We start from the raw sequence: 22,273 nt of genomic DNA on the forward strand, positions 1-22,273 counted from the left end.
TATAAAAATGACTATGTCCCTCCTTATAATAAAAGATTGGTTCAGATCTCAATGGTAAACTATTTCTTACCTTTCAGAAAACCCTATCTTTTAATCTTTTAGGAAAAGCATAAGGAAATGAATTGTTTATGAGAACATAGTTGGATACAAACTCCCACTTAGTTTGGCAATATGTGTTAAGAAAAAGAATGTCTTTTCCCTTTACCCCAGCAGTTCCTGTCTTAGGCATTTTCCTACCAGTGTAAAAGAATAGTCTATTTCACACCTCTGTACATCACTCTAATAATAAATTTTTAAAAAGAATAGTCATTTCAACAGCACTGTGGCTGCAGAATATTGGAATAATTCACCAAAAGGAAGCTAGTGGTATATATAGTTTTAGCAGCTCTTAAAAACAAGACAGAAGAGTGAGAATTCAATATTTGCATACCCAGTGCTAGGGACATGGTATTGGAAATATAAACACAACAACATAGACATAAAAATCTATGACTCCAGTAGAAACCTTGGGCTCTCCTAGCAGAGATTTACAACAGAACAAAATCTAGAGACATTAGGCCAAATAGTATGACACTAAATGTAAGGGACTCCAGGATAAGGAAACAAAAGCCATATAATAAGTGACTGTTGTCCTTAATGTACTATGTTATCTCTCATCTCTTTTGCCATCCCTTTGTTATCTCATATTGTTACAGTCTTTCACCTTGTTATCTGATATATTTTATATGTGTTTAATTGGTTATTTGAAATTGGATAGGGAAGGGGGGAAATCAAGATAAGCGGGGAGAGAGTGGGAGGGAAATGGGGACCATGTCATGAGAAATGGTATCAATGTTTGTGAAGTTATACACCTTCTATCTGATGAATTTAATGTAACCCTTCTATTAATCACAATAAAAAATTTGAAAAAAAATCTATGACTCTATAGATATAATGTTTTATTACGTAGATTAATATGTATCTATGCTATACAAACCCTCAGCCTAATTTTAATTATGTTCTAAAATCTAAGTGCCAGTGATTGTATATAGAGATTCCCTTCTTGAATACTTGTTTGTTAAATACGTCATTTGAAACATGAGTAAAAATCAATGTTAATAAATTCTTTAATTAAAAAAAAACAAGACAACAAGAGCAAGGACTCAATAACTGCATACCCAAAGCAATGGACATGGTAATGGAAATACAAACATAACTATATAGACAAAAAAACCTATGACTCTATAATCATAATGTTTTATTTCATAAACTGATATGTTTCTATGACATACAAACCGTTAGCCTAATTTTGATTAAGTTCTAAAGACTAAGTCCCAGAGAATGTAGAGATTTCCTCCTTGAACAATTGTTTGTTAGGAACTTGTCATTTAAAATATGATGTAAACATAAGCCATATAATTAATCATTGTTGTTCTTAAGGCACTATATTATCTCTCATCACTTCTACTGTCCCTTGGTTATCTCATATTGTTACACTATCTCACTTTGTTACCTGATATATCGGATATATTTGTTTTTGGTTATCTGAAATTGGACAGGGAACGGGGAAAACAAGATGAGGGGTGGGGGAGGGGGGAAGGGAAATGGGGACCAAGACATGTGAAAGGGTATAAATGTGTGGGAAATAAGGCACCATTTATCTGGCAAATACCATGTAACCTTTCTATTAATTACAATAAAAAATATATTTAAAAAAAAACAAGACAGATTTTTATATAGTGAATGAAATAGTTGTACAATATGCTACCTTTTTTAGAAAAGGCAGCTAGAGTACATTGGATACTACCTCTGGCTTGTGGATGAAAGGTTTAAGTAAACAGCTTTCCATATATTAGTAGTGGAAATAGACATTAACATAAACTTTATCAAATATGATATATTGTGTGTTGCTCTTCAAACTAACAAGATGATCCATATTCGTTACCTGGCAATTCCTACTGTATGTTGTGGCCCTATGGAGTTCTGCCTGTATAACTATGCCAGATAAAGATGCCGGAATACTTTTGATATTACATCTTGATGCTAAGTGCTGATTGCTTCCCAGCCTCATTTATCTCTTGAAAAGTGGCGACTACTTTGTTGCTTCTGTCACTTGAGACTTGTTCATTCCTTCACATCTGGAAATGGTCCAGTGGTTTTAAGATTCAGTTCTTTGACCTACCTAAAATGTATTTCTACACAACTTGAAACAACCCAAATTAATGTTGGTGGCCTGCCTGAGAAAGAGGCTAGGGAAGATGTTTGTTCATTCAGTCTCTATTTAGTAACATCGTCTTGGTGCAACATGTAGGTCTCACACAAATAATGTGACTCTGTCAGCTTCCTGGGACTTTCTTTGCACAATCATTTGATCACTTTCGCCATTCTTGGTGTCTTAGTGTCATTTTTGGTTGCTCTTTCTTTTCTATATGGTTTGCGGCTGGCTTTGACAATGTTTATCTGTTCCCAGCAGCAAGGGAGATGTCAAGTAATAGTGCCATTCCCATGAGTTACGGTCCCACGGATAGATACTGCAGGCCTCTGCTCTTATTCCGTCTCTTTTTATTTACACACATAAAGTAGACCACTGTGCCGAAAGAATGGCAAGCAGTAAGCCCGTGGTTGTAAAAAGATTTACCACAGGCCATGCTCATTGCCAGCAGTAATGTGGACCAGTGGAGCACAAATCACAGAGAATTCCCTCCTCATTGGTTTCTGCAGCAGTAGATTTCCCACTGAGTAGTGATCAAAATTCCTGGTCCAAGAGCAAACTTGACAGACCTGCACCCCATTACCTCAACCAAACTCTTCCTGTTACATTGCTTCTCTCTCCTTAATTAGCAAAATTTGGTTCCATTTTCATTTTGGACACAAGATCTTTCCCACTAAGTAAGAAGAGAGGCGTTATTAGGACAATCCCTTAGCATCATACTTGTTGCTTGTGCTTTTGGCTATGCTTGACATATCATCCAGTGGTAACTTTATCTCTGAGACCAAAATAATGAATATATTCCAGATGTCATTCCTTATCAGCATATTAGTTATGAAATCAAGTTTTAGACATAACATAAATACAGCATGAATCTTTGCTTTCTACATAATACCTTAAAGTTACTTAAATTGTAATCAGGAATCTTGGCTTTGTTTCTGGGAGTTTCAGGACCCAGCAGATGGACCTGCTCTCCCATGAAGAAGTTTTATGAAATCATCAAAGCTGTCGAAAAACAATGCAGCTTCCTCCCTCTCCAAGAACAGAGTTTGACAGTAACATCTTAGAACAGATGTTTCCACAAGCTTCAAATGTTTTTATTTGGTGGCACAAAAGGCTCTGTTATTCATGAAATGGTCTGTTAAAAAATTAGTTCCTCTGCGTGAGGGTTGTGGGAATATGTGTTGTGTAAATTGATTTCACTTTTGGCAAGGGACTGGTTCTTAACTCATACAGTCTCTAAGGCCAGCCTCTAGCAAGTTCCAATTTCCAAGCCACAGCAGTCACAGAGAATTTACTAATGCCACAGTCAGTATCTTTCCCAGAGTACATCAACCAAAGTTGACTAACTAAGGAATGTCACATTTGTTCTTAAAGAATAAAAGCTAAATAAAAGTTCTTATAAATTTTCTCCTGGAAAGCATGGTTGAGAAAATATCAGCATTTGTGTTGTCTGATCATTTGCATTGTTCTCATACTGTAAGCCTGCTTTTGCATCATGTACTTGTTGATGTTTAGATATGTTTTTAAGAGAAAACTGTTCTAAAAATCATCAAGGGCAGCTTAGAATTGGCTTCAGGAACCTCACAAGAGTCCCTAGTGTGGCTATTTTATTCATGTGGAGTAAATGGACCTATCATTTTTACTTCTGATATCTTGTTTTGCCACTAGCCTGATTTGTACTTTCCAGTTTATGCAACAGAGGTCAGCAAACTGGACTGAGGGCCACCTCTGATCTGCCATCTGTTTTGTACATAACAATACTTGAGCCTGGCTGCTGTCATTCCTTTACATGCTGTCTGAGGCTGGTTTTGAACACCAGAAGCCAGTTAGCCCATCAAGCCTAAAATATATACAGAAGAAGTTTAAATTCTGCCATAAGAAGCCACATGGGGTACTGTATATGACCTGACTACATTAAGAAGATATGTAATGTGTTACCTATTTAGATTTTAAAGTCACTGGTAATGTAAGAAATTTTAAGTAATTAGGCCAGGAGTTAAGCCTAGTGGTAGAGTGCTTGCTTAGCATGCACAAAGACCTGGGTTTGATTCCTAGGTACCACATACACAGAAAAAAAAAAAAGCCAGAAATGGTGCTGTGGCTCAAGTGCTCTAGCCTTGAGAAAGCCCAAAGACAGTGCTCAGGCCCTGAGTTAAGCCCCAGGACTGGCAGAAAAAAAAAAAAAAAGAAATTTAAGTAATTAATTTTAGGTAACTTTGTGTTGCATAGGCTCGCCTTGAACTGAACTCCTCAGGATTTCAGCCTCCTGAGTAGCTAGGATTATAGGCATGAGCCACCAGGACACTAGTGCACTACTTCTTTTTACCTATATAGGGTGTGTGTGTGTAGTGAGGCTTCAGCTCAGAGCCTGTTGCTCTTGTTTAATTTTTTTTATTTTTTTCTGCTCAAAGCTGGTGTTCTACCCACTTGAGTTACACCTCCACTTCAGGCACTTTCCTGATTAATTGAAGATAGGAGTCTCATAACTTTTCTAGTCAGGCTAGTTTCAACCACAGTCCTCAGATCTCAACCTCCTGAGAAGCTAAGTTTACAGGCATGAGCCACCAAGACCCACATTCTTTTTATTTTAATGTGGGGAGGAGCATATTCAGCAGTTTTAGCATCTGCCATTTAATATTTGGTAAATGTACTCATCTTTTATGTTAGGAATTTTTTTCTAACAAATTTGTCACAAAGTTTAAGTAGAGTGAACTTATTTAGAATCCTCAACAGTTAATATCATGGGCAGTTTTTCATAAAACTGTAGCTGGTTTTATAATAAATGGCTTGAGTTGTATTCAGGTTTGAAAAGTAAAATTCCATATTTAACAAATTAGAAAATAAAAATTACAATTACACATAGTCAGAAATGTTGGCATAAATATTGAGTCTCTTTAGGATGGTTCTAGAGATCTCACCAAGTGAACCTATAAATTTTATCTTTTACCCCCTGACAAACCCTCTTGTAATGCTGAAGGATCATCTGTTTAATGTTGAAGGACACTTTTGTGTTTATCTAACCTGGTCTTTGGATTGGCCCCTGGAAAGTATTCTTTGTGGTTACTGGTAACATGATAATGATTTTAAGGGTCTTGGCTCTTCGTCTGTGGCTTTTAAACTAAGTCCCTCCAAAGTAAAGAAAACATAATCCCCATCAGAGCTGACTACCCACTGATACCAATCTTCTTCTACTGTTTCTCTTCCTTCCCACTTAAAATCTTATATCCCTCTTTGCCAGCTTAGGGCCCATGGAGAGGCAGCATATTCACTCCAATACTCACATCCTGGCTCCTTTGCATTCTTCTCACGTCTCATGCTCACAGTATTGGACAGATCCAAATCTTTACTTTGTGCCAGCCTCTGTGTATCTGACCTTGTTTGGGAAAAAAGAAGGTCATACTTTCTGGTTTCACTCTTAATTCAAAACCATCAACCCTAAGTAAGAACTTAATGCATCCTATCAGTCTTGTGATACTACTCCCTATCACTGAGTGTTTGACCATCTCTTTCCTTAGTCCTCTGAGGCCTCTCTCAACCTTATCTCAACCAGTAACTTTGTTCCAGAAAAATTTAAACAATAAAGGAGAGATTCTGTGAGTTCCTACCACATTATACAATTCCTGGTGTAGCTACAGATGGACTGTCTGTGCTTCTGTCTGGAAGCCACCATTACCATGGCAAATGCATCCCCTCTGCCTACTCAATAGTATAGCGCCAGTCATTCTTGTAGATTGCTCATATACAGACTTTTTTTCTGTATTGAGGATTGAACTCATCTTCAGAGCCTACTACATGTCCCTTCTCTCTCCACCAGTGCTGCCTAAACATCATCTGAACAGAATTTAGTTCTGTTCAGGCATTTGGTCCATCCACCCCTCTTCTCAAGCTCCCAGTTAAATTTCACACAGTTCTGATCTCACTGCCCCATAGCAGAATTCAGCATTGCTCTCAATCTCAGGCTTCCTGGCTCCCAGGATGTATCCTCTCTTGGTTTGCTTCTGACTGGTCCTGGCTAGTCTTCCTTAGTATCCTGAAACTTTTACCTTAGAATTCTTTCCTATTTCTACTCAAAACCGTGGTCATCATCATTAAAGTGCCATGGCTTTAAATATCGTCTGCAGGTGGGTGACAGATGAGTTTGTTATTTCCCACTAGACTTTTCTCCTGACTTCTCATTTATATATCCATAGATGCTTTCATTGTGTTGCATGTCCAATAGATACATGTCCAAACTGATTTCTAGTTCTCCATTTACTCTCTAAACCAGCCCAGCTCAGTTTATGGCAGTTTTGCTCCCTTGGTTACTCAAGCCAGGTGCTTAACATGTCTCACCATTTACAACCCCCTGCTGTCTCCTACTTAAAGATTACAGGAACTTTCTAATGTCTCTGCATTTAACAATCACCCAACATGGCAGCTATAGTAAACTTTGTTGGTAAAATCACCCTGTCTCTTGACATTCTTTCTCTTCTCTCTTGCCTGTTTTCCACCCTATTCCAGTCACACTGGCAGTATGCCAGGCAGGCACTCACCTGCCCGAGGGTCACTGCACAGGCTCCGGCCTTTGTCTAGAATTCTAAGAACTCCACTCTAGTTCTCTACCAGCATCTCTGTCCTTTACCCACACCCAAGGTCACTAGCTCAGCTTTGTCTTGTGGCCATTCTGCCCACACCATTGCCTCCCTCTGCCCTGCGTTCAATAGCATGTCTTACTCCCTTCACATCCTGTAACCCCTTTTATTCCATTTACCCTCTGTCTCTGACTCAAATGTAACTTTCACAAAGACAAGGGTTTCTGCCTATCCTTTTCATTGGTGAATTTAGCATAATGCCTCTATCTAGAGGTGCTTAATGTATTGTACATAGTGAAAGTTTCCCTGTTTCTTCCTGACACAGACACAATCTCAGAAATCATCATCATCTTCTTTATTTTGCTTCTGAGCTTCTCAAGTGTTAGAATGTAAACAAAATGCAGAAAATACCTACTAACAGAGTAACTACACTGTGCCCTTGGCTTGATTACATATGGTCTTTTATGTTAAACTGAAAACAACTCCTCTAGACTGCAGCAGCAGCAGCATTAATATTGAAAACATGCAAACAGCATAATAGGTGCTTGATGTGTTTAGGAATACATTCAGCATTCTTTACAAATTCCCCCAAATTGTACATACCACAACAGTGTATTTCCTGGCATGGATTTCAATAAAAGGAAGCCACAGGGAGCCTTAGGTGCCCTGTGGCTGATAGGGCTTAGTCTTTGTAACCAGGCTCCTCCCACAGCCTAGCCCCTCCACACATTTGAGCCTCTGCACTTTCACCCTTCACACTCAGACAGCTCATGAGCTTTTATTGTTTTTCATGGATAACTGACACCAAGAGTTTGAATTCTGTGAAAGCCAGGAGTCCACAATATTATTTTCTTCTGTGTTGTTTGTTTGTTTGTTTGTTTTGCCAGTCTTACTGTGGTACTAGGGGTCAAACCTAGAACTATGTGCAAACTAGGCAAGTACTCTCTTGCTAAGCCACATCCCTTGTCCTTATTTTATTATATTTTAAATACTGACTTAAAAACCTAGTTATGGGGGGCCGGGAGTTTAGCCTAGTGATAGAGGGCTTGCCTAGCCTGCACAAAGACCTGGGTTCGATTCCTTGGTACCACATACATAAAAAAGCTGGAAGTGGACAGTGCTCCGGCCCTGAGGCTCAGGGCTGTTTAAAAAAAATAAATATTTCTTCCAGAATACTGGCCCTTGAATTTTAAAATGTTATATGTGTTCCAGTACAACTAAATGACAAGGTAATTTTCTGTTAAAAAAAAAAATTGGGCTCAGGAATTTAGCCCTAGTGGAAGAATGCTTGCCTAGCATGCACAAAGACCCAGGTTCGATTCCTCGGTACCACATACATAGAAAAAGCCAGATGTGGTGTGTGGCTCGAGTGCTAGGGCTCTAGCCTTGAGAAAGCCCAAGGACAGTGCCCAAGCCCTGAGTTCAACCCCAGGAATGGAAAAAGGAGAAGAAGGAGAAGGAGGAAATGGAGGCGGAGGAGGAGGAAGAACAACAACAACAAGAAGCTTTCTCTTTGAGATCAAATAAACACATAAACCATTTTAGACCTTTGACCATAAACCCTGAAAGGAAACAGAAAAAAAAAATGTATATGTATATATTTGTTTTTCAGTCTGGTGTGTGTGTATATATGTGTGTGTGTGTATATATATACATATGTATGTATGTATGCTCTAGCTTAACCATTCTGTCAAGATAATTCTCCTTTTTTAATGATAAATGAAGTTCTTTGACAAAAATGAGTTGGTGTAATGAAAGAAGATGCTGTCACCACGGTGACAGCTGTCCAGCATAAATATCTTACATCTCTTCCGCTTATCATGTGTTCTAGGACAATTCAAACTGCTGGAACAAGACCGAGATATAAAAGAGCCAGTGCAATACTTCAACAGTGTGGAGGAGGTGGCTAAAGCATTTCCTGAACGCGTATACGTCATGGAGGAAATAACATTCAACGTGAAGGTAGCTCTTGAAGAACCAAATATTTACTTTCACTAAAATAACTTTCAAGTCTGTATGTGCATAGCAAGCACCTATCTGCGTTGTTCCGGGTTCCATTTCCCCAGTGAGCTAATTAATATCAGCAGCTAAAGCTGCATATATAATAGAGCTGACCAGACTCCTAATTACATTCTGTATTCATTAGCATTATGTTTTATTAGAATATAAGTTCAAAAATAAAATTGCTAGGACAGATCAAGGACATTTTATGTTCATTTTGATTACCCTGTATTAATTTTACCAAATAATAGGTTTCATTAAGCATTTTCATGTACGCATATAATATAGTTTGTCACATCCAGACTTCCTCCATTAACCTGAGAAGACCTTTCTTTTTTTAATTTGGACTTCATTTCCTAATGTTTAGCGTTTGTTTGACTGGCTTTTCTGCGAGACTGGTGTTCTGCTCATGATGAACAAATACATTAAAAGTTTAAAAAGGGAAAACAAGGAGCCTGTGGAGATTGTTCTGAGATCAGCAGTATTCATTCCATTCTTTGTGGACTATACTCAATATATGCCGACAAAACTGATAAACAGAATCTTATCCAGAGAAAAGACACGTAGTGTTTGCTGTGCTTCCTTTGTTTTGCATCCTTAAAGGAACAGTGCATTCCCCTTTAATATGGTGAAGGAGCTCCTTTGACCAGATTTGCTGATGAAGCAGTACCACTAGCGAGGTTCAGTCCTGTTGCCCACACATCTCCTACATCAACACTCACAATTACTCTCAAACATTTTACACAATGTTCACATTGAAAGGGTTTCCTATCTAACCTCTTTTCTACAGGAAGTCCAACTAAGTTAAGTCCTCTGAAAATTCCTTGATTTGGGGGGCAGGATTCCTGTTTCTTAGAAATCTATGTGAACAGCATACTACATAGTTTCTTGGCTTAAGAATGCACCAGTGTCTTTGTGGGTGAGTCACTGTACCCCCACTCTTCAGGAAAGGGAGGAATGCCCAGGCAGCCTCCTGATTGGAAAAGAGGTCCTGCCTTACTATAGTGGCTGAGTTGTCATTCTTCCTTCCAGTTCCGAAATAACAGCAGTAGTAGCCTACTTTGTTTAGTCTTATTGTAAAATGTTTTGCTAGGTAAATTTCACTTATATGAAAAGAAATCTAGGGGCCGGGAGTTTGGCCTAGTGGTTAAAGTGCTTGCCTAGCATGCATGAAGACCCGGGTTCGATTCCTCGGTACCACATACATAGAAAAAAAAGCCAGATGTGGTGCTGAGGCTCAAGTGGTAGAGCTCTAGCCTTGAGAAAGTCCAAGGACAGTGCTCAGGCCCTGAGCTCAAGCCCAGAACTGGCAAAAAAAAAAAAAAAAGAAATCTATATTATTTTTAAGTCCTCCAGTATCTCAGTATATAAGTCATCAAGACAGCCCTTTTTCCTTTATATTGAAAGTATGTGAAAACATGTTCTTCATGTTTAAATTCCAGATTCATTGATTCATACCATAACTGTGTTTTCTAGCTGGGCTCTGGTGACTCACACCTGTATTCCTAGCTACTTAGGAAGCTGAAATCTGAGGATTGCAGTTCAAAGCCAGCCCATGAGAATTTTATCTCCAATTAACCATCACAAAATAGGAAGTGAGGCTGTGGCTCAAAGTGGTAGAGCAGTAGTCTTGAGCAAAAGAGCTCAGAGACAGAGCCAATCTCTAAGTGAAGCCCCACCACAAAAATTAAAAAAAACAACAACTGTGTTTTGTTTTCTTATTTTGTGCATTTTCCCCCCTTATGGCATTGGAATCAAATCTAGGGCCCCAATTATAATAAAGCAATACTTTACTACTGGGCTATATATTCCTCATCCCAGGAAGGCTAATTCTATTAGCATCTAAATATGATTTAAGTCTTCCCTAAAAACTTAAAATATTTAAAGTATCCTACTGAAAAATGTTGTTTAGAAAAGAGAGTTAATACTTGTAAATTGTTCTTAAAATTTTTCATCTGCTAATAAATGAAGAAAAGTCAAACATTGTATGACTTAAGACTTCTTCTATTATTAAGATTCAGTATTCCATATTATTCATGTACAGTGTTTATTTTTACTTTCTGAACACCGCGTGTGTGTGTGTGTGTGTGTGTGTGTGTTTGTACATATGTGCATACACATGCCAGTCCCAGGGCTCAATCTCAGGGACTCGGCTCTACCCCTGAGCTTTTTTTGCTCAAGGCTAGTGTTCTTCCACTTGAGTCACAGTTTTACTTCTGGCTCCTTGGTTGTCACTTGGAGCTAAGAGTTTCATGGACAGTCTGCTTGGGCTGGCTTCAAACTACAATTGTCAGATCTTAACCTCCTGGGGCTATGTTTACTGGTATTAGCCACTCTTGCCTGGCTAGCTTAACTATTTCACTTGAGGCTAGTGTTCTACCACAAGAGCCATACCTCCACTTCCATGTGCAGTGTTTCAGAAAGATGCTTCTATCAGATTTTCAAACATTTTTGCATTAACTCAACAGAAGTTTAAAATATTATACTGGAACTCATACATTTTGATAAAGTGGATTTACTACATAGAATACCTTGTATGAGTTTATTCATTATAATGTATATAATATGAAACTGAATTTATAACATCCAGGTTGTGCAAACATAAATATTTAATACTTTCAGTCTATATCTTAACAAATAAGAGCCATCAGATCCAGCTGCATCAGTCATTAAGTCATGACTCATTTCTACTCAAGCAACAATTAAATATACAAAAGTTTGCATGCTTAGTAAATAACAACCCAAATAAGTAAAGAAACAGATGAGAGCTACAGAAAGGTTTGTCTATATACTACCTGAGCCAAAGTTAATGTTGAAAGTTATGGTCTTCTTTAATTAAAAGTAGACATGATTATAGGGGCTGTGCAAGAGCTGAGTTGTTTTTATAAAAAAAAAAATGGCATGGTTGGTTACTACTTTCTCCAGAGAAGAAAAAAAAATGAAGAACAGCACTGTCAGTTGACCATTGTGGCTGGTTACCAGGAAACATGTTTGTTTGTTTGTAAAACTTTCAAATCTCCTTGAAAATATTACTTTGTTCCTTCTACTTGCAAAGCATAAATTAGACCTATAGGGCCCACCATTGCAGATTGAACTTACTAGTGAATTGCAGCCCTCATTCTTTGAAATAAATATTCCTAAGTACATGTTCATATACACAATAACCTGTGTATTCATAGGTTCAAAATTAAATGAATTGCAATAAGAATTTGAAACATCAATGATTGATTGTCTAAAATGAATTTATGCGCATTAGATATTTAATCATCAAGTATATTTTGAGCGCCTACTACATACCCAACATTGTTGCAGTCTAAGTAAGTATGAAATATTTTCAAGGAAGCAGCAGTCTAGCAGGGAAATTAGACAAAAAATAAATAAGTGATCCCCTCCTTCCTTAAGAGAGCTGAGAATTGAGACTTGGAACATTTCTTCATCAGGGACCCTGCAATGAGATAGGAGGGCAGCAAGTATCCTAGAAGCCAGATTTTAAGCAGTAATAGCTGTATCAAATGCCATTTAAAGGGGAAGAAAAGGCAAGGGGGGTAACAATGTTCAACAAGAAATATCCTCATCACCTTATATGTGCAACTACCCCTCTGTACATTACCTAGACAATTTAAAAAATTGTAATGTTATTTAGTAACCAAATGAGATACAGTCTCAAAACTAACATCAAATTTAGCAAAATGAAAGTCATTGGTAGCTTTGATCCAAAGGAAATAATCAATACCAAGGCCTGGAAAAAAAAGCTAATCCCACACATGGGTTTTCTACCACCAAAGTAATGACAAGCCAGTAAGTTGTAATGCAAGATTTGTCCTCATTGTGACACTCTAGAAAGAAAGAGGGGAAAAGAGACAGTTTTTGTAAAAGAAAGTTGTGTTAAGGTAAAATTGAAACAAGATTTCTCCACCATCTTGTTTCTTCGAGGAGGTGTGGCCTCATTGATGCAGGCTACATTGATGTACAGTGTATCACATGTGCTGTTCTACCAGGTGCATGTAACCCAGATTAGCCTAGATATAATGAAGTGTGACTCAGATTAATGGGTAACACTGAGCCATAGAATTGGAAATATTATATGACACATGTAAATCCACACAAGAATAGGAAAGAGGAGCCGGGCGTGGTGGCTCACGCCTGTAATCCTAGCTATTCAAGAGGCTGAGATCTAAGGATCACAATTCAAAGCCAGCCAGGGCACTAAAGTCTGTGAGACTCTTATCTCCAATTAATCACTAGTAAACGGGAAAGTTGAGGCTGTGGCTCTGGGGTAGAGCAATAGCCTTGAGCTGAAGAGTTCAGGGATAACTCCCAGGCCCAGGGCTAGGACAGTAGTCTTGAGCTGAAGAGCTCAGGGACAGCGCCCAGGCCCCAGAGTTCAAGCCCCATGACACACCAAAAAAAAATTTTTTTAATTAAAAAAAAGAATAGGAGGCAAGATAGTTATGAAAATCAGTCTTCATGATTCTGCTGATCATTTGTATGTGTTTTATCTAGTATCTCAAAACTAAGAGCTTACCTTGTTTTTAGAACAGCAATCAACTGCCTCTGTTGCATTGCTTTAAAAAAAATGTGTTTTATTGTTGGGATAATGTATAGAGGGGTTACAGTTACATTCTTCAGGTAGTGGATGCATTACTTCTCAAACACTGATATCCCTTCTCATGTTTTTGTCCTCCTTTTCCTCCCCCCCTGCTTTAAAAAAAAAAATCTTTATCCATCTGGTTTTTTGTTGTTGTTCCTTTTTTTAGGAACATGGTGAGAACTTTGGTGTTGTTTAGTTGCTTTTCTGCTCATTTTTTAACTATTGTAGGCTTTTCCTGTCTTAGCACTTACTTTTTTGTTTGTGTGGTATTGGTTTTGAGGGCAATAGTAGGTCCTGGGCACTCTCCTTTAGCTTTTTTGCTCAAGGCTGAGACTCTGCTACTCATTTGTATTTTCAACACCATCTCTATTATTATATTTATTTCCAAACTCAAAAGATATCCTCTTGCAGGGCATGGTGGCTCACCCCTGGAATCCTAGCTACTCAGAAGGCTGAGATCTGAGGATCAAGATTCAAAGCCAGCCAAGGCACAGAAGGACCTGAGACTCTTATCTCCAATTAACCTCTAGAAAATGGGAAGTGGGACTTGGCTCAAGGGTAGGGTGGTAGCCTTGAGCTGAAGAGCTCAGGGACAGCGCCCAGACGGAGTTGAAGCCCCATGACCCACAAAATTTAAAAAAAAAAAAAAATTTAAGAAAGAAAGAAAGAAAAAAAAAAAAAGATGTCCTCTTTCTGAATTGGCCATTCCAAGTGAAGGTTTAGTCCTTTTTTTTTTTTTTTTTAATCATTGGGGTAATTTATAGAGGGGTTGCAGTTAAATTTGCCAGGTAGTAGGTACATTACTTCTCACACATTGATACCCCTTCACATGTTTTTGTCCCCATTTACATCCCCCCACCCCCTCCTAATCAAATTGTTTTCCCCCTTCCCTTTCCTATTTCAAATAAACGTATATACAATATTCGAGGTAACAAAGCCAGATACAGTAACAATATGAGATTAACCAAAGGGCAACAAAAGAGAAGAGAAATAGCATAATACATTAAAAACAAAAATCACACAAGATAAAGCTCTTGTTTCCATATCCTAGAAATTTTTTTTTTTTAATACTCAGGCCTGGGCACTGTCCTTGGGCTTTTTCCTCAAGACAAGGGCTCTGTCACTTGAGCCATAGCACCACTGAGGAATCTAGCCCAGGTCTTCATGCATGCTAGGCAAGCACTCTACCACTAGGCCAAACTCCCGACCCTGAGATCCTTTCATTCAGTCATCTTATATGACCTTATGTACCTAGGTTTTGAGCTATTGTAATCCTCTGCTAGGAGAGTCCTAGATGTGTACTAATTATTACAAATTAAGGAAACCATTGAGCCTATGTTCCTTTGGGTCTGGCTTACTTCACTTAATATTATTTTTTCAAGTCTTTCCATTTCCTTACAAATGGGATGATGTCATTCTTTCTGATGGCATCATAGAATTCCATTGTGTATAGGTACCACATCTTCTTGATCCAGTTGTCTACTGAGGGGCATCTGGTTTGGTTCCATATCTTTGCTATGTTAAATAGTACTGCAGTGAACATGGTTGCAGTAGTGGCTTTAGTATGTCCTTGTTTCTGGACGTTTAGGTAAATGCCAAGGAGTGGAATTGCTCTATGTTTAGTCTTTTGAGGAATTGGCCCTTTGGCTTTTAATAATAAAAACTACCATATCGACCCTTTTCAGGCCATTCTTCTTTCTTTAAACAAAGCCATGGTGACCTAAACATCTTTGAGATGGTATCATGGTTCAGACTCTAGACATAGAGCTGAGTTCAGCCCCAGATCCAGACACGGACTATTCCCGTGAGCATGCCACATGGCCTCCTAAGCCCTTAATGTCTTCCCTTACAAAATGGGGGTAAATAATCTTAAGATTTGTTGTCAGAATTAAATGAAATAATGCACCTGAGTCCTTTGAATGGGAGCTAGAAAACTGTGGCCTGTGGCTAGGCCACCTATTATTATAAAGTGTGCTGGAACACTGCCATTTGATTACATATTGTCTGGTTCTGCTTCACATCAGCAGAGCTTCCAAGTTTCAACAGAGCCATATGTCTTACTTTCTGACCCTGTAAGAAAATCTTACCAAATAGATTCATATTTATAAAACATTTCCACTACATTATTATTTCACTTAACTTTTAATATTGAGAACTTGGTTCATAGAAGCAGGTTTTATCATTGTTCCAAAATATCTCCTCTCTTTATACATACTATAGTCATAGTTAATAAATTCATTTAAACATGTTCAGCCTTTCAAACACGGCCCAGTGATGTTGAGTGGGTTTTCAAACACCAAAGTAATGACTAACCAGTAATTTTTAATGCAAGGTCTGCCCTCACTGTGACACTGTAGAAAGAAAGAGGGAAGAAGAGGCAATTTTGATTTGGCATCTTGTCTTTGCTGCTCTCCCTCCAAAGCTTTATACATTGAAATTACTACTCTGGAGTCTGAAACAGCCCAAATCCTCCAGGCTGGAATCTGTAATGTTACTATTTTAGTTTATAGCCAGTGAGGGCCTTGCTTTCAGCTGTTCCTGCAGAGATTCCCCCAGAGGCAAAATAACAAGTTTGCATTGCCTCAACTAGGCAAAATGACCCACTCAGAAACAAGTTTGGAGGACAGTCACTGCCTCTGTCAGTCTAGGTAGAAGCTGAGCCACCTGCAGATCAGCACCTAATTACTGCAGCATATGACATCTGCTGTGACAGGGTGTCATTGCCTAGCAATAGAGATGCTGATGGGGAGGGGAGAAGGATTTCAGAGGTGTCTCCCCTTTTGAATATTGAGAAATTGTAATTATCTATGTATCTGTGTGATAGAGAATGATGCATATGAATACAGTGTGGAATGATTCAATGAAGCTAATGAATATATCCATCATTTGAAGTATTCAGGGGATAGTACATCTGTCTGACTAGAACATTGTCTCCTTGGGCAAACATCTCCCCATTCTCTCACTCTCCACCTTTTGGGAACCATCCATTCTATTTTCTACCCGTGTGTGTGTGTGTGTGTGTGTGTGTGTGTGTGTGTTTAATACCTCATGTAAGTGAGAACATACAATATTTGTCTTTCTGTGGCCAGTTTGTTTTCTTTACATAGTATCTCCCAGGTTTGCCCATGTTACTGCAAATGATAACATTTCCCTTTTTCTTAAGGTTGAATGGCATTCTATTGTGGATGTATATATTCAAAGATGCCTTTTTTTTGGGGGGGGGGTCTGTCCCTGAGCTCTTCAGTTCTTCAGCTCAAGGCCAAGGCCCTACCCATGGGCCTGGGCTTTCTCCCTGAGCTCTTCAGCTCAAGGCTACTACCCTACCCTTGAGCTAAGCCCCACTTCCCGTTTTCTGGAGGCTAATTGGAGATGAGTCTCAGATCCTTTTGTGCCTGGGCTGGCTTTGAACCTTGATCCTCAGATCACAGCCTCCTATGTAGCTAGGATTTATAGGCATGAGCCACTGCGCCTGGCTTGTCTGAATTTTTTTTAATCTAGATAAATATAGTCAATAATTAATGTGCATAGATAGCTTAACATGCAGCCAAAATTTTCCTGTCTTTTGTATTTCCTAAAACACATATAGTTTGATACAAAGGATTTGGATTCTTTTGTGAACATTACACGTGAAACTGATACTTTATACCACAGAATGGTGGGTGCTAGCATTTAAAAAGTGGAATCCTGCCAGGTACCAGTGGCTCAAGGGTGTAGCTAATGCTAGTTCCCTTGGGGGACTAAAATTGAGAATAGAGGTTCTAAGCTAGCCTGGTGAGGAAAATCTATGAGACTTTTATCTCCAGTTAACTAGCAAAAAGCCACAGTGAAGCTGTGGTCCAAGTAGTAGAGCACCAGCCTTGAGAGAAAAATCTAAAGAACGATACCCAGGCCCATGATATCTGTCTCCTCATCATCATTATAGAGCATTTTAATTAGATATTATGGGTCAAAGTGAACTCTTTCAAAAATACCCCTATAATGTATTAAAGTTTTAACTATATTAGTAAAGAAGCAAGGCTAGACTTGAATATTTAAATCACTGTTACTTGAATCACTGTTAGAGATAAGTGACTAAAATACATTGCAGAATAAATAAGTGTCTGAAGATTCAGTCAAATTAAAGTTTCACTAATTAATGGAACCTGATGCTGAATGTTGATTTTCCTCCAAGGCTTTCAACTTATTAAAAATCCACCAGTTTTTCACAACTCATAGATTTGAAGAAGCCTTTATATATTAATGTATTAAATACTCCTTTTAAGATTTCCATCTCAAGAAAACACTGAGTAAATGAAAGACTTGCCACTTTTGCCAATCAGTCATATTTCCATAGATACAGTAGTTAAATTAAACATGTCATTTTACTTTCTTTACTCATTTTAACAGAGGAAACTAAGCAGAATTTTGAAAATACATTAATGAGAAAGTGTGGGGATGCTTGTGATTCTGTTCTTACTGTAACTGTTTATATTCTACTATCTTTCTCATCATGTTTCCCTTAAAATTTGAAGCATCTTATTAGTAGATCTTATTCTATAGGCATTAGACTATCCTGTAAAAGTAAGGCAAAATTGTATTAGTGAAATGAATTGGAGGCCTTATGATTATAGTTCAGTCCTGATCACCATTCCAGTCCCCAAGATTCTGACTTGATAGCTAAAAGAAATCTCTCCTTGTGTTTAAGTTTATAATAATATCAGGGAGACTGTTTTCCCTTTTTTTCCAAAATAGATAAGGGATCATTTCCTCCAGAAATTTCCTTTCTGGAACAACCAGCTTTGGTGGGTTGCTCTGAATTCTAACAAAGTTATTCATAAAAATGACTATAATTTCCTTTCAGTTTCTTCTTATTGAACTTTCCTACCATTTAGAGAGAATTCTTGAACAAAATTTGAACTTAATGCCATTTCCTGTTCTATAATTCATTGCCACATTGACACTGAGCATCTCTTGAGATGTATACAACATTTGCCTTTGTATGGAACAATGATGTACCTTTATTAGTGTTTCATGGTCTCATTTAAGTTTTCCTGATTCTTTGTTGCCTCCTACATCTATTAGAATACTTGCCATAACAATTCCTCTTTGCAGTTTCTATTTCCAATTCTGTTTTGTCATGGATTCGAAATTGGAATCCACGTTTCATAGAGTTTTAGGCAGACTTGGAGCAAGTAAACTAAGTTAAGGACTAGGTGCAAACCCTCATGTCAGCTACATCCCTTCTTTGGGCTTCTCAGAGTCCTTCTACTTTACTGCTTTTTTGCTTGGCTCTATTCCAGAAAGGTCAGGAAATATTGATGACTGTGCAGAGTTTTGTCAAATGTAAAAAGTAACTTTTAAGATGAAGATTAAATGAATTTAAGGTGCAGCCAACTTTTATTTTTGTTTTTCAGTTTAAAAAATGTATCATTCACTTCGGATGAGTCAGATGCCATTTTATTATCAACATTCTCTAGCATGATAAATTGGGCACAGTTGTAGGGTTAATTGTTTTTTAGTGCTCAGTACATTTTTTGTCATCTGGGATTTTGAGGCCTGTTCTGAAAAATGTCAATTGGCAAACCTTCTGCTGTACTTGTCACAGATTAAATCATTGACCTTGTATTGTCAGCCTTGTCCTATTTTCCTACTTTAAAAAGCACACACGGGGCTGGGAGTTTTGCCTACTGGTAGAGTGCTTGCCTAGCATGCAGGAAGGCCCGGGTTCGATACCTCGGTACCACATATATAGAAAAAAGCCAGAAGTGGTGCTGAGGCTCAAGTGGTAGAGCTCTAGCCTTGAGAAAGTCCAAGGACAGTGCTCAGGCCCTGAGCTCAAGCCCAGGACTGGCAAAAAATAAAAAATGAAATAAATAAATAAAAAATAAAACCCTACTGCAGTGCTGGTGGGAATGTAGACTAGTTCAGCCACTCTAGGAAAGCAGTGTGGAGGTTTCTTTCTTTTTTTTTTTTTTTTTTTTTTTTTGCCAGTCCTGGGCTTGAGCTCAGGGCCTGAGCACTGTTCTTGGACTTTCTCAAGGCTAGAGCTCTACCACTTGAGCCTCAGCACCACTTCCGGCTTTTTTGTATGTATGTGGTACCAAGGAATCGAACCCGGGTCTTCATGCATGCTAGGCAAGCACTTTAACCACTAGGCCAAACTCCCGGTCCTAGTGTGGAGGTTTCTTAAAGAACTGAAAATAGACCTTCCCTACGATCCCGCCATACCACTTCTGGGCATCTACCCTGAACATCATAACCCAAGATATGATAAGGACACCTGCTCAGCTATGTTCATCTCTGCATTATTCACAATAGCCAGGAGATGGAAACAATCCAGATACCCTACTGCAGATGAATGGATACAGAAAATGTGGTATATATATATACAATGGAATTCTACATAGCCAATAGACAAGATAAAATAATGGCATTCTCAGGGAAGTGGATGAATCTAGAGCGAATCATGCTGAGTGAGACAAGTCAAGATCTAAGGAACAAAGGGTGCATGGCATCCTTAATATGTGGCTATTAAATCCAAAGAGTACAAGAGCAAAGACTCAATATGTGCATACCCAATGCTATGGATATGGTAATGGAAATATAAACATAACTATAGACATAAAAACCTATGACTCTATAGACATAATGTTTTATTTCATAAATTAATGTTTCTGTGACATACAAACCCTTAGCTTAATTTGGATTAAGTTCTAAAAACTAAGTCCCAGTGATTGTATATAAAAATTCCCTTCTTGAACACTTGTTTGTTAAACTTGTCATTTGAAATATGATGTAATAAATCCTTTAATAATAAAAAATAAAAATAAAAAACACACAGACCCATTGACATTTATCTTAACTTTGTAGAATGCTTTCCCCCTCATTTCTGCCATTTTCCAGATGATAGAGTTGTAAAACTTGAATTTTGTAGGACATAATATATTAATGAAATCATTGTCTGTTGACTGTCAATCCGTTCCATCTTGCTTATACCTTAAGAGTTAGAATTTTAACTTGTTGTTTAGTCATTTTATAACAATTTGAGAATACATTGTCTGTTACCAACACAATCAGTATGTGTGTGTGTGTATGTACTGTGCATATACATGAATGTAAAAACTTACTAGTGTTTTAAAATGTTTCTTGACTCTGGGGCATTAATTCTAAGTGGTATTATGAACGCTAAAAACCCTGATTGTTTCCTGGATTAGACCTATTAGAGTTGTTTAGATAACACACTTTGAATTACTTCCTCTCAGGAAGTATGAAACTGGAAATGTTAACCAGGCACACATACCAAAGCACTTAGATGGAACACATTGTTTCTTTTGCTATTTAAAAAAAAAAGTGAAAGAAATTATGTAAATAAATCACATCTGTAGAAATCCAAGGAGACTGGCTGAACTGCCAAACGAAGAACATGTATTTATAAGATTCTTCATCTGTCACTGACAATGACCACAAAATTGGTCAGTACATTAGTCTCATAATTTATGTAGGGCTGATAGCCAGCATTAATGATGACATCAGAGTTGAAGACAGACTTACAGATTCTATTCACATATGTTATGCATTTTTATATATTGCGTGGGAGTAACTTACTAAATACACACAGACAGAAATGTAGCAAAGCCGTTGAATATACTCAGATACTGACATTTAGCAAGGATTACTTTGATCTGTTTAATCTGTGCACAGACTGTCTGCTGTATGTATCAAAAGCTGACTGTCATTCTCTTCAGTTCCTTTATGTGCAATACTTCTTCTACAGCAATCATTTCATCCTTGTAGAGAATAGTGTTTATAAAGGCAAATTAAGAAAACTTGTAGTATCTATTTAATGGATTAGAAACAAATAATGCTATGTTATTCCTTTGAATTTGAAAGACACTATTTGGTTCCCTGTAAACTCATGGAAATAGTTTATTTCTAGTGTGTGCACACACACACACTCGTGTGCAGCCACGCTCATGACTCTCAGCTGGGAGAACTACTAGGTTTTTACTAAGTCGCAATAGAAAGAAGTATAGCAGTTTTTCAGGCTTGTTTCTTCTAAACTGGTATGTTTTGAATGATTTGTATATGCTTATTTCCATTGGGATACTTCTGTAATGTTATTTCAGGCTGTATTCTGATACTAAGGTTTTGTTGTTGTTGTTGTTTGTTTTGTTTTTTGGATAACAGTAAATTTAAAACTTTGAGCTACTCTTCAAAGCATAGAGAAGGATAATGCTAAGTAGTGGTTTGGGCTTTAAAATAGTAGTAGAAACCTAGAAGTCAATGTGAAAAGGCAGCAATGTAAAAAATACTATAAAACTGAATTGCACAAAGTAAAATGTTTTATTTTTAATAAAAAATGATAGTCATATTGGCTATCATTTATTGGACACTTACTGTGTGCCAAGCCCAGTAAACCCTTGTTCACATATACATTCACTTGACCAACAGAACAAAATAAATAAAACATTATGCAGTCACTTAATGGTAAAGTCAGGGATGAATCTCAGCTTGGAGGGGGGGGGGAGGGGGAGGGAGGGAGGGAGGGAGAGAGAGAATATATATATATATATATATATGTGAATTATTTAAAAATCTCCAATTCTAAATCAGTCCTCAGAGTACTGTCTTGCTCCTACTTATCCTGGTTTAGGCCATCCCATGTTTCTTTACATTCCAAGGGAAGACACCTAAGTCTATGCATATAGCTTAGTTTCTTCATCAAACTCGATTCATTCAGCATTCACTGATGATCTTCTATAAACCAATCTTTACACGATAGCTGCAAAACAGATTTTTCTGATTCAGTCTCACCACTCCTCCATATTGTTTTCCACCATTCATTTTCTTCATTTGTTCTTTTTTTACTTTTTTTTGCTGTCAGTATAGACTTGTCAGTTTTTATTTTATTAGATTATGATTTACATGGTATATTTATTG

The 22,273-nt window shown here is 37.8% G+C and overlaps 1 protein-coding gene across 2 annotated transcripts in view; it reads left to right on the forward strand.

The window, feature by feature from the left end:
- The window catches only part of Garem1 (GRB2 associated regulator of MAPK1 subtype 1), a 171,320-nt gene that overhangs the window by 121,584 nt on the left and 27,463 nt on the right, over nucleotides 1-22,273 (forward strand). For both annotated transcript variants that reach the window (XM_090353278.1, XM_090353279.1), the window contains exon 3: nucleotides 8,594-8,724. In XM_090353278.1, the coding sequence (XP_090209404.1) occupies nucleotides 8,594-8,724 (131 nt within the window). The remainder of the gene's footprint in view (nucleotides 1-8,593; nucleotides 8,725-22,273) is intronic.

This window comes from Megascapheus bottae, chromosome 19, assembly GCF_031878675.1.
Source record: "Megascapheus bottae isolate mThoBot1 chromosome 19, mThoBot2.hap1, whole genome shotgun sequence".
Classification (NCBI taxonomy): Eukaryota; Metazoa; Chordata; class Mammalia; order Rodentia; family Geomyidae; genus Megascapheus; species Megascapheus bottae.